Source organism: Sardina pilchardus, chromosome 12, assembly GCF_963854185.1.
Source record: "Sardina pilchardus chromosome 12, fSarPil1.1, whole genome shotgun sequence".
Lineage (NCBI taxonomy): Eukaryota > Metazoa > Chordata > Actinopteri > Clupeiformes > Clupeidae > Sardina > Sardina pilchardus.
Genome location: NC_085005.1, coordinates 7,313,288 through 7,326,347, shown reverse-complemented (window position 1 = coordinate 7,326,347; position 13,060 = coordinate 7,313,288). Strand labels below are relative to the sequence as shown.

At 47.1% G+C, this 13,060-nt stretch overlaps 1 protein-coding gene across 1 annotated transcript in view; it reads left to right on the top strand.

Annotated features, from left to right (window-relative positions):
- Positions 1–13,060, top strand: part of lama2 (laminin, alpha 2) — a 163,835-nt gene that overhangs the window by 30,519 nt on the left and 120,256 nt on the right. Inside the window, exons 4-10 of the mRNA XM_062550527.1 lie at positions 3,216–3,458; positions 6,153–6,332; positions 7,524–7,613; positions 8,287–8,404; positions 9,336–9,514; positions 10,825–10,924; positions 11,294–11,454. Coding sequence (XP_062406511.1) covers positions 3,216–3,458; positions 6,153–6,332; positions 7,524–7,613; positions 8,287–8,404; positions 9,336–9,514; positions 10,825–10,924; positions 11,294–11,454 — 1,071 coding nt within the window. The remainder of the gene's footprint in view (positions 1–3,215; positions 3,459–6,152; positions 6,333–7,523; positions 7,614–8,286; positions 8,405–9,335; positions 9,515–10,824; positions 10,925–11,293; positions 11,455–13,060) is intronic.

The window sequence follows — 13,060 nt, the reverse complement described above, 5'->3', positions numbered from 1 at the left end:
CAGGCGTGTGCAGTTTTGCCGTGCCTGTCAGCGGCTGCCTCGGCGCTGGCAACCCTGCCGTCAGGCTAACTGCGACCTTCCTTGCCCTCCAAGCTTCGGATGCCCCCTAACAAACAATGTGTCTGACAGTGATTATGCCCCCTCGACCTCCCCCACTCACCAGATGAGGCCTGTCCGTCATAAGTGCTTTCATCTGGGGCCACCGCTAGAAAGGGGCTCTTTGTGCCTTCACCCTACAGGAGGTCTGTGGGACTCGTGAAACCTTTGTCGTGAAAATTGGAAAATGCGGTTTATGCTGTATGAATGTATGCAAGATAGCTTCATGTAAAGCAACACTCAACTCGCGTTTAAATGTGCGTTTAACAATGTCATACAGCATCACAGAGATTTGTTTTGTTCAACGCAGAGCCCGAGTGAGTCGCGCTCTCAGAACTATCTGATCCCTGTTAACAATGCCGTGTCCTCCACCGAGACAATAATTAAAAAGCGCTGCATTGTCATTCTACCCACTCGAGCCGCAGATGTCCCTGATACGAGGCCACATGCAGTCACTGTGGCTCATCCGCAGCACAGCTCGAGCAGAGACCCTCTCTCCTCTCCTCTCCTCTCCTCCCCTCTCCTCTCCTCTCCTTTCCTCCCCTCTCCTCTCCTCTCCTCTCCTCTCCTCTCCTCTCCTCTCCTCTCCTCTCCTCCCCTCCCCTCCCCTCCCCTCTCCTCTCCTCTGTCTGAAACGCTGCCTTTCTTTTCTCCTCCTCTTCCTCTGCCGAGCGAAGACAAAGCGTCTTTTGTGGCGGCTCGTCCCCGAGCGGCCCGGGCACCGTCCTCTCAGGTTGCAGAGGAGGGACACAAAGCTTGGCGTCGATAGCGTTTGTGCTGTTTGTCGCCCGGCGAAACGCAACACCCTCGTCCAGACCAAGATGAAAAGGGAAAAATCTCCACGAGATCCCTCTCGCAGTCAGTATACAGTCTTGTGTGTGCCGTAGGATGGATCGTCATGGAGGTTTACCTCAGCTCAACTCAACCTTTTTTCTTTTTCAACCCTTTTTTAGCGCGCCTGCCTCTATTTTCAGCTTTCTTTCTCGTTTCCCCCCTTTTTGTCCTGTGTTGTACAGAAGGGTGATAGTAATGATGTGGCCTCGAGCGTCCTCGTCTCCTAGTTTTTGGGTTCAACACTACTGAGCTTCGGCGTGACATCAGGCGTCAGCCGTTCAGCCCTGGAGCTCAGAGCCCCAAAAGTGCGCCGCAAATGGAGCCCGACGCGCGTTCAAGTTACACCGAAAAGAAAGACGTTGTAGCGGGCGCGGGGGCCTCTGGTGCCTCTCTGCTGGATCGGCGACAGTGGGGGGGATCTTGGGAAGTCTTTTTTGCTCCGCTTTGTCGGTGGCGTCTTCCCCCTGCGAGGGCCCTGGCTCGTCTCTCCCATTCTCTTTGTCTGGGCACTGCTGTCTGTTGTGTGAGGCCTTGAATGTGTCTCATAGTCTATGCACATTAAAAGTCTGTCTGTCATATCTCTTGGAAGTTCTTACCTAGCTATGAGAGATGCAGTTTTTTTTCCTCATCCATAGCTAAACCTTTCCTTTGCAATGTGTCTGCAACTACATAATGATAAAATAATGAACAGAATGTTCTTCACTATTTGTTATGCACATAAAACATGAAGTCGTATGATTTTCATGCGGCGTATCTGCAGATACATTAACCATTTTTTGTGCTAAACCCTGACTGAAATCATTTCCCTCTGTTTCTGTTATTGCTTAGCATAACTGTTAGTTACTATTCCATTAGCAAGAAACAGTTTTCTTCAAGGTTCACTCACTCCAGATTCAATCGGGACTGAGAAATATCGCATTGCTTTTTAGATCACACGACTCAACCTAATGTGGGTTTCAGCACCACTCTATTGGAATAAATTGGTCTGTGTAGTCAGCTTGCATTATCTTCACATCACTTCAGTATACAGCAATTAGGTAGTATAGACAGTGTCAGTTATGTGTAATTGTGCGTAAATGTGTTCTTGGAAGTATTCCTGCTAGAGGGAATTACCACGTTTGCCTCCCACTGATTGCATACAATCCAAGATTGATATTCTTTAACTTAAATAATATTGTACATACAGGACTGTACGATAGCCACAGGCACCTTACATGTTTTGTTTCAGCAATGTAATGTAATATGTAAGGACCATATTGCTTATTTCTCACTTTTTTTAATTAGAATGTGACCAGGGAACACAGGAAATATGTACACAGTAGGCTATTTAAATAATAATAATAATAATAATAATAATAATAAAATAATGAATAGTTACATTTATATAGCAACTTTCTCAAACCCAAGGTCGCTTTACATAGTGGAAAAGAAAATACAACAACACAAACAAACAAAAAAAGAAAAAACAATATAAACGAAGAGAAAAAGAGTGTAGGAGGAAAGATAGAGCTATGTGTTGGGTACGGAGGAGAAATGATCATTAAGCAGGAAGGTCCAAGTTCAGTCTCAAGCTACCATTAGATTTGTTGTTTTAGCAGTTTTATAATGGCCAATCATCCAAGGGGGAAGCTCTTGATGGAGCTGTCTCTCCCCACCCAGGCCGCTGATGGGCATTCCAGAAGCTGCTGGTAGATCCAGCTACAACGGGGGTCCCGATCAGCTGCTGTCTTGACTGTGGCTCACTCTAAAACTAAAACTGACACTGAGGTTTGAGGAGCATTTTAGCAAGGCGTAAATGGAGGAACCACCTGAAAAGTACTGAACATCTCCGGTGACCCTCTTTATTGTGTTCCCAGTTGGTAATACAGTGTCAGCTTGCCTCATCAAGGTTTTAAAAAAAAAAGAAAAAAAAGATAGAAACCTTTGCCCATGCATTTTCCACTTTTTCCACTATCTGTAGCTTTTCAATGAGATCTTCAAACTGTCAAAGTGCCCCACTTCTGATAACAATGTGTCATAGCCAGAACCAGTACCAGTACCAACCAGTTTCAGATTCCCCCTTGCGAGATTGGTCATTATAACACTGCAAAAACACGAATGTATGTATACACATTTGCATGTGTATTGTAGATCCTGTGTATTTTAACATTTGTGAGTGTATTGATCCTTTTTCACATATCAATAGTTGTTGCACAAATGCAACCCAAACATTTGCCAAATATGATTATGTGACGTGGTCAACAGCATGCCACTGACCTGCCTAACGTTAACCTTTGCTTCCTCAGGTGTTTCAGATCGCCTACGTGATCTTGAAGGCGGCCAACTCCCCCCGTCCAGGTAACTGGGTCCTGGAGCGCTCGCTGGACGGCGTCACCTTCACCCCGTGGCAGTACTACGCCATCACGGACACCGAGTGCCTGACCCGCTACAACGTGCTGCCCCGCACGGGCCCCCCGTCCTACACGCGGGACGAGGACGTCATCTGCACCTCCTTCTACTCCAAGATCCACCCGCTGGAGAACGGAGAGGTAAGACGCGTCGCGCGCCCTCGGGACATGTTTCGATTTTGCAGATGTGATTTTGTTTGGAGGACCGTTGATGTGTAATATATATTCATTCAGAATGAAAGCATTTCATTGTTGTTTTTCTTCCGATAAAGACATACTCACAGATATGGCTTGTAGAACCCAATAATGTATTTGTATTACATTTTTGGAACGTTATGACATCATCAAGTTTAATTACATCTGTGATGGGAGTGAAAAGGAGATACAGTATGTAATACATTATTGATTACATTATCAGGAAATGATTGGCCTCTACATGGCAATGTGGAAATGGAACTGTGGAAATATCATCCCTCTACTCAAAGATCCACCCGCCGTTAGCACAAATGTGATCGTGATTGGCATTCCTCAAAGCCAGGCTAAGAGAAAAAAAAAAAGCATGCTGGCTGATGAAACAATTAGAAAGTGGCAGCCACTTTTCCAATGCCGTGTATTGGATGGCGCATTCACAGTGCATTCACACACAGACGCCCCTCTCACACACGCAGCCCCTCTCACACTCTCCCTGCTCCGACTTCACGTGGCGTTCAGTGGCGGGGGACAGCAGCACACGCAGGCACTAATTCTAGTTAATTACCTGCCGATTTTGCCAAGCAGCACCTTTTCAATCATGCGCGGAGGAGGAGGCTGATGAGTTAGTAGAATGAGGCATGAAGGACATTAGGAGCCGGAGCGCCTGTGTGCACATCCAGCAACAGTGGAGTGAACAGGGCTGCGTGATGCAACTAACTAACTGATGCTGGGTCAGTGATGATGAAACTGATCTTAGAGCTCTCTTTGCTCTCTGGTAATAATAAAGAATTCATGGAAGCTATATCTTCGCTTTTTAGTCATTGGTTGAGGAGTTGTACAGTATGCTCAGTGTAAAAACATGAAGCTGGCCATGGTTATATGACAACATCCATTGAAGAAACCGAAAAGGGTTGCAGTACGAGTAAACTATAATCTCGAGTGTCTTTCTTACTTAAAGGCGCTCTAAGCGATGTTACGTGGTTTCTAAGCTAGAACATTTTTTTGTCACATACAGCTTACCATCCGCCGGCTGCCTGTGCCCTGAATACACTGTAAAACATACGGCCTCTGTGGACAGCCCAGGCTACAAAAACGGCAATTGGCTAGATTGGTTGAATTGGATTGGTTTCAGCCAATCACCGACAAGATGCGCGTTTTGGAGAGTTCTAATTCCGCTGGAGGGAAGGGGAGGGAGTAGCAAGCTAGCTCTCTGTTTTGTTTGAATGTCAACAGAAGTGACGTTACCCAGCATCGCATAGAGTGCCTTTAACATACTTGGCATACAAAAAAATTAACTGACCACTGCACATTTTTCTGACGTCATCCTATGTTTGCTGAGTGACATTCAAATAAGTTGACAGTCATTTTCAAATTAGCGGTGGTCTCTTAATTTTGAATATGACCATCAACTTATCCGAAGATCACACAGCAACCGTAGGATGACATCAGTAAAATGTGCAGTGGTCTCTTATTTTTCCAGAATATTCCAGAGCTGTTATGTGATTCATTTGCATATGATTTCACTCCTTTTGTTAGAACAAATGATGAGTTAAAAAGTGCATACACACACACACACACTCACTCACACTCACATATGTAATGGTGTTTTGAGACGACTTGATTTGAATTGTCAATTTGGAGAGATTAGAGAGGAGGTTGTGTATTCTAGCTCTCATTACAGGGGAGATAAAGAAAGACTGAGACTAAGTTTGCTCACTTAACTCCACTGTGATGTTCTGCCCACACACACACACACACACACACATTGTTCACATGCATGCACACTCACATACAGTTGGTAGTTCATATGCATAGCACAGATATACTGTATCATATATGTGCATATACATGTTCATGCTTCCCTATATTTCTCTTGTGCACATACTGAAACACATAAGCATTCACAGAAGACTCACAACTCTAAGCATGCAAATTTCCCCTCACCGACAGATCCACCATCTCTCAAACACACACACACACACACACACACACATACATACACACACACATACACACACACATACACACACACGAGAGAGAGAGCGCACACACCGACACTGACAAACACCCTGTCGCATGATCACAGTGAAGTTCTAATGAGTTGTGGGTGGATGGCAGATCAGGCGATTGAAATGTCAGTCTCCTGCGTCTTCAAAACAAGCCTGGAGAAGAAGGGAAAGAACACATCCTTTGCGTCTTTAATTAGCCGACATCATTAACCCTACTCTACAGGGATCGGCTACATTCGCCGGCGACTCATAAATAATGTTCCATCCCACATTTCCTCGGTTTGTGACATATTGAATACCATCAGATTTTGCACACTATGAATTATTTTAGCATTATCACAGAAAAAAATAAGATGCAGTGTGTATATATGTGTGTGTGTGTGTGTGTGTGCGCACGCGGGTGCGTGTGTGTGTGTGTGTGTGTGTGTGGAAGTGTGGGAGAATGTGAAGAGCGTGTCAGTGACATTTATGAAGTCGAGTTAAATATTTTATGTCTGTTTTTGTTTTTACCGATATCACTCATTCCTTATTGAGGTCGCGGAAATAGAAGTGTATGGCGTTGAACTTGAAGCTCACTGAGTCTGTGTACATACTCACACACATACTCCTCACGCTGTCACGCTGTCGCCCCCAGATCCACACGTCCCTCATCAACGGCCGTCCGAGCGCAGATGACCCGTCCCCGGCCTTGCTCAACTTCACCTCGGCCCGCTACATTCGCTTCCAGCTCCAGCGAATCCGAACGCTCAACGCCGACCTCATGACCCTGGCCCAGAACGACCCACGGGAGGTGGACCGCATAGTGACCAGACGCGTGAGTGTCCTTAAACCTGTTCGCACTTTCTCACGCTCACAGTCTCTGTGGATCAATCAGTCTTCAACCAATGAATAAATACTATATGTAAATCAATGAACCTTTCAAGCTATGAATCAGTGAATCAATGAATCTTTCAGTCTATGAATCAATGAATCAGTGAATCAGTGAATCAATGAATCAATGAATCAGTGAATCTATGAATCATATGTATGTATGTATGTACTACTGTACTGTATGTATGTATCTATCTACCTATTCATCTATCTATCTATCTATCTATCTATCTATTCATATATCTATCTATCTATCTATCTATCTATCTATTAGATCTATCTATCTATCTGTCTCAGTGTAAATCACCTATCATCATGCTGTCCATCTGTCCACTCCTGGCCAGTGCTCCAGTCCTGCAAATAGCCGTCAGTGCTGATTGCGCTCGCGCAGGCTAACAGATGGGCCTTAATTAAAAAATGTCCATAATTAAGAAATCTGCTTCTTTCTAAGGAACATCCACCTTGTCATGTGTTGACTTTAGCCCAGCTCGCTATCCGTCACGAGCAGAGAGGCTCTCACAAGCCGTAATTAATGGCCAGATTGCGGGCTTGGTGGTGTGTGTGTGTTTGTGTGTGTGGTTGGGGGGGTGGGGGGGTTTGATATAGCGGGTTGACGGTGGGTCTTATTTTGCGAGTGAGAAATTTCTCATTACAAAACACTGTTTCAGTTTCAACCGGTCACGTTTCCTGGGGCGGGGGATTGGGAGGCATGAATTAGAGGCTCACACATTGTCATGTGGCGTTCACTACACACACACACACACACACACACATTCACCCACACACTGATGCACACTCATACACAGATTCACACACACATGCATGCAATCCCCACACATACACACGCACACACAACACAATAATCGCCTTTGAATACCAATGAAGCACTAGATTGGAGTGTCGCGTGGTGTTTTCGGAGCGAGATCTCTGCGGCTCAATGGGAGGCCTCTCTTGGCAAACAGGGGCTTTAGCTGCCCTCCTGATTAAGAGACGCTGTGGGGGAGACATGCCCTGACACTGTGTGTGACTCGCGTGTGTGTGTGTGTGTGTGTGTGTGTGTGTGTGTGTGTGTGTGAGAGAGAGTGTGTGTGTGACACTGTGTCTGTCTGACGCGTGTGTGTGCTCTCCTCGCCAGTATTACTACTCCATCAAGGACATCTCCGTGGGGGGCATGTGCATCTGCTACGGCCACGCCAAGGCCTGCCCTCTCAACGACCAGACCAAGGTGTGTGTTCTACGCCCTCTCCTTCTCCCTCTCCCACCCTCTCCCTGTCTGTCCCTCAAGACTCTTATTGGGAGTCTCACATGATCTGGGGGGGGGGGGGGGACTATTCAGGCGCTGTGTTAGTCATGTAAATGGAATGCTGGTTGATATTTGATCGGCTTTTTTTTTGTTGCTAAATGCCATTGTGCTTAGCTAGAGGTTGGTGTCAAAATGTCCCAGCTGTGCAGCTTTGAATGGCCTCCATTTCAGATGTTATTACCGGCTACATGGTTAGATTTCAGGTGACACAGCAGGCGGGCAGCGTTTTATTTTATGTGCAAGGATAATGTCATAGTGCTGTGTAGAAGCAGACACAGGTCATTTACATTTCTTTCGTGCCATATGCCACATGAAATGCGGCAGGCGTTTCTACCTTTATATATTGTTTGACACATCCAGTTTATATGTGCTGCTGCTTGTCCTATACACAGTGTTCTAAACTTCTTTTTTTCAGTGTCTGCCACAGGTCTTGTTAAGTGTGTTCCACCTGTCTCCCCTGAGTTGTGTGTGTGTGTGTGCGTGTGTGTGTGTGTGTGTGTGTGTGTGTGTGTGTGTGTGAGGGGTTGGGGTGAAAGGTTGACGGCTGACACATGGCAGTTGAGCTTCTGTTCTGTCGTTTTTGATCACCTGTCAGAAATTCAGCTGCGAGTGCGAGCACAACACGTGCGGCGAAAGCTGCGACCGCTGTTGCCCCGGCTACAACCAGAAGCCCTGGATGGCGGGCACCTTCCTGACGCGCCACGTCTGCGAGAGTAAGAGTTGCCCCCGCATGCCAGTCAGGGCACTGCCCCTGTCTCCTCGAGTGCCCTGCTTTGATGTACCCACGGTCAGGGAGGTTTAATCTTTATAAAACACACACCTTTGGCAATAGGATGCCTTGCCTCACTCTGCTCTCCGAGTTCTTTGAAGTGAAATTTGTAGTATTGCATGTCAGGCTACAAAGAGTCAGTTCAGCAGATATAAAATCCTTTCCTGGTTGAAGAGTGGAAAGTGGAAGAGGAAAAGTGGTCAGAAGACCACTGATTTTTCTGAAGAACTTTAGAAATCCTTTTATGTATTACAGTGGTATGTTCAAAATGGATGTTATTAAAGGCGATTTTCAATAGCTGAGCCGGCTGGCTCGCTCAAGCTTTTCACTTCACGGTGCCGTTTGAGTGAAAAGGTAGAAAAGGTATAATTTCTACCTTTGCTTTTTCAGAAAGACTAGCAGTCAGCTGAAATCTCCGTTTTTTAACAGCACTTGTTAAAAGCCCCAAAGGCTCCAGTCATTCAAGGGTCCAAAGATTATATGCAACAGATCTCTTTTTCCAACTTCAAAGTTGAAAAATATCACCAAAGAGCACCTACCTTTGGAACTGAACAAATGAGCCTGTTCATGTTGGCTATGCTCCAGGTGTCCTTCAACAAAACATATCCTTATTGAGCAAGAAATGACTACTGTAAGGTATACATTCACATGCTCCATCCCAGAGGTATGGAAGAGTATTCTCCTGACTCTAGCAGAAACAGGAGTCTTACGTATGTTTTAGTAAGTGGAGCCACCCCTTCCCATTTGACAACTATCTGGTTTCTGTGCAGAACTGTGTTTGTGTTTTTGTTTGTGCTGTTGTTGTTGTTGTTGTTGTTGTTGTTGTTGTTGTTGTCGTCGTCTCCAACTCCCTCTGGCGTGCCGCTTGTGCGTAGAGTGTAACTGCCACGGGAAGTCGGCGGAGTGCTACTTCAACCAGACGGTGGCGGAGAGGGGGCTGAGTCTGAACGTGCGGGGGGAGCACCAGGGCGGCGGCGTGTGCCTGGGCTGCTCCGGGAACACGGCCGGCGTCAACTGCCAGACCTGCGCCGACGGATACTACAGACCTGTCGGGGTAAGAGGGATACTACAGACCTGTCGGGGTAAGAGGGATACTACAGACCTGTCGGGGTAAGAGGGATACTACAGACCTGTCGGGGTAAGAGGGATACTACAGACCTGTAGGGGTAAGAGGGATACTACAGACCTGTCGGGGTAAGAGGGATACTACAGACCTGTCGGGGTAAGAGGGATACTACAGACCTGTCGGGGTAAGAGGGATACTACAGACCTGTCGGGGTAAGAGGGATACTACAGACCTGTCGGGGTAAGAGGGATACTACAGACCTGTCGGGGTAAGAGGGATACTACCGACCTGTCGGGGTAAGAGGGATACTACAGACCTGTCGGGGTAAGAGGGATACTACCGACCTGTCGGGGTAAGAGGGATACTACAGACCTGTCGGGGTAAGAGGGATACTACAGACCTGTCGGGGTAAGAGGGATACTACAGACCTGTCGGGGTAAGAGGGATACTACAGACCTGTCGGGGTAAGAGCCCGCCGCTTGGGGCTGGGGCGCAGGCTGGCAGGCAGGTAGGCAGCCGCCCATGCAGGCCACAAAGGACCCAATCCTCCCAAAAATGAGATTGTTATGGAGAGACTCAGACTCTATGGCTATTCTGCAAAAATTGACACACACTATGTTGTCGGGCTGCACGATTTGGGGAAAATATCTCAGATATGATTTTTGAATGTCAATGAATTGATTCAGTTCCATATTCAAGATATCTCTTTAATTTCTGCCACCCCTGATTGGTAAGTATGCCCAATGCACAGGAGGCACAGCACCCCCACGAACCAGAGGTGGCATACTCAAGGATGAAATTCATTTTAAAGTCAGAAATGTGACAAATTTAACTATGCATGATTATTTTTAGCTTTAGCGATTAGGTAATTACGTTGGTGCATATTGTGATTACAATTGTGATAACTGTGCAGCCCTACCACACAGGCCATTGCTATAATTAGATTAGATTAGATTTAATTAGATTAGATTCAACTTTATTATTGTCATTGTGCCGAGTACAAGTACAGAGACAGGGAAATGAAGCTTGCGTCTAACCAGAAGTGCAAAAAAGCAGAAAAGTGCAAGTGATGTGATACAGTATACACAGTATAGACAGGTGGTGCAGGACAAACAGTATAAGACATATAGTGCAGTGACAGTACTATACAGTTAAGAAAGTGGAATGGTATACAGTAATACAAATGTATGCATGTCAATAGAATGATAATTTACTATCACGATCATGTCACTTTGTCACACTCTATGGCATGTCAGTGACCTCACCTCACTCTGTGTCCATGGCTGTGAATTCTTCAGGTGAAACCAGAAGTGGCGGACCCCTGCAGACCCTGCTCCTGTGATCCTATTGGCTCCCTGCACAACACCTGCGTCCCTGATGAGACCCAGCTGGAGAGGGGTGAGTTCCGTCACGCAGGGTTCACTCGGGTCCTTGATAATGTGAAGACCATTTGTTAAGCCCAATGACTGGCCTCAATCTGGATGGGGGAATCTTACTTTTCTTCCTAGATTCTTCAAACAAAGTTATGTGATTGAAGCACAGCATTGCACATGTCCCTGTACTGCACTGTGAGCCCGTGCTCAGAAGATGTACAGTATGGTTGGCGAGATTAGTTGAGCTTCTAAGTTTGCTAAAACTTACCAAAAACATTGGCTTCATAAACTTTTAATCACAGCAACATAGACTACAGAGAGACTTCTCCCGGGAGTGACCTCCATCTAAAGTGGTTTGCTATTCTCAGTGGTGCGTTGTGCTTGTCTTGTGCAGAGCTGACGGCCGGGTCCTGCCACTGTAAGCCCGGCTACGGAGGAGAGAAATGCCAACGCTGCGACTTTGGCTACACCGGCTACCCTCACTGTGTGCGCTGCAACTGCAGCCTGCAAGGCAGCACCAACGAGGACCCCTGCCAGTCACCCTGCACGTGCAAGGTAGGTTGTCTTAGTTAAACGCCTGGCTAAAAATAGATCCTGAAATCGTTCGGCTTGACTGTTTTCGGGGGTTGTCTTTAAATTAACGGACTTGTCAGCCGTCGAGGCGCCGCTTCCGTACACTTGACGCTAATTGCCGCCGGTTCATCAGCGTGCCAGCGAAGCCGATCAGCCTCGGAGGCCCCGGCCGGCGCTCAGGCTTTTTGAAGGCTGCTCTCCTCCGCCAGCCAATTATGTGGTCTGACCACTGGCCGTGTCAAGGAGTTTGCGGTGAACTTTGCTCCTTGTTGGGTCTAATTATTGAGCAGCGAGGGGGGGGGGGGGGTACTGTATGCAGTGGAGCAGTGCAGCCTTAGAGATGGCCATGGCACATTGAGATGTATGGCTCAACGTGGGGAGTTTTTCTTTTCTTCTCTCTCTCTCTCTCTCTCTCGCTCTCTCTCTCTCTTTTTCTCTCTTTCTCTCTCTCTCTCTTTCTCACTCACACAGCAAATACAAAGTCTTCTGTTGAACAAACACATCAACACTTTTTGCCACGGTCCCTAACCTCTGGGGAGCCATCATTAGTGAGGGCTTCTCTTCACCCCCCATCATTCAGCAATACCTCACTTCCTGCCGTCGCCCATGACACATCCGCCTCCGACGCCACCTCCAAACTGCCCAGGCTGCGAATTTGTCACGACAATGACGGCGGTTTTGGCTTGCATCAGGACAAAAATATCCGGTTTGTTTTCCTCCCGAGCGCCAATGCTCTACGTGGTCCGAATTTTTCCGCGCTCTCTTGGGCCCTGGAACGCCGCTTAGCAGTCAGACGGCGACCCCCGACAATTACGGCTTTGCACAGGCCGTTGGCCAACATAAGTGGAATATAAAATTCCGAGGTGCCCGTAAATTACGTCCCAGAGCAGATGGAGGCATTCCAAGGTGCAGATGTAATACTGTGTCTGGCCGACACGAGGGGATCATATTCACAGACGCACGGAACATGTGTTTTGTTTTTCTTTTATTGTTGTAAAAATCAGCAGCAAGGAGTTTTGGCCTCAAACTAGCGGAGTAACGGGGTTAGATTCCGAACCTGCGGTCATTTCCCGATCCTACCCCATCAATGTCTTCCACTCACTTCCTGTCTCTAGCCACTGTCCTATCGGTGTAAAGGCACCCCCCGCCCCCCGGCAAAAAAAATATGCTACAAAAATCTAGCGGATTAACTATCTACTGGTTACTTTACAAACATCCCGACAGTTCAGGTGTCACTGATAAAAGCTTGCTAGCATGCAAATGCTGTCCTTCAGCAACATAACAGAAAGGGTGTTCAAGAGCAAGTCTTCCATACAGTGCTGCCTATCCTGGGTGGCTGTGCGTGTGTCTGTCCTTCACGTGCCATCGGGACGCATTTGAAGATCCGCGTGACCACAGAGAGCACTTTTTAAATCAGCCCTCGGAGCGTGGGCAAGGCTCAGAGGAGAGCGGGCAGCCTGGGACCGTTTGAGCAGTGCCCGCCTGTGGGTAGGGTTGGTAGCTCAAGCGCAAGAGTCCCCAAACACACACACACACACACACACACACATACACCCACCCTGGGTGTCCCTGCAGACCTGAGTGTGGC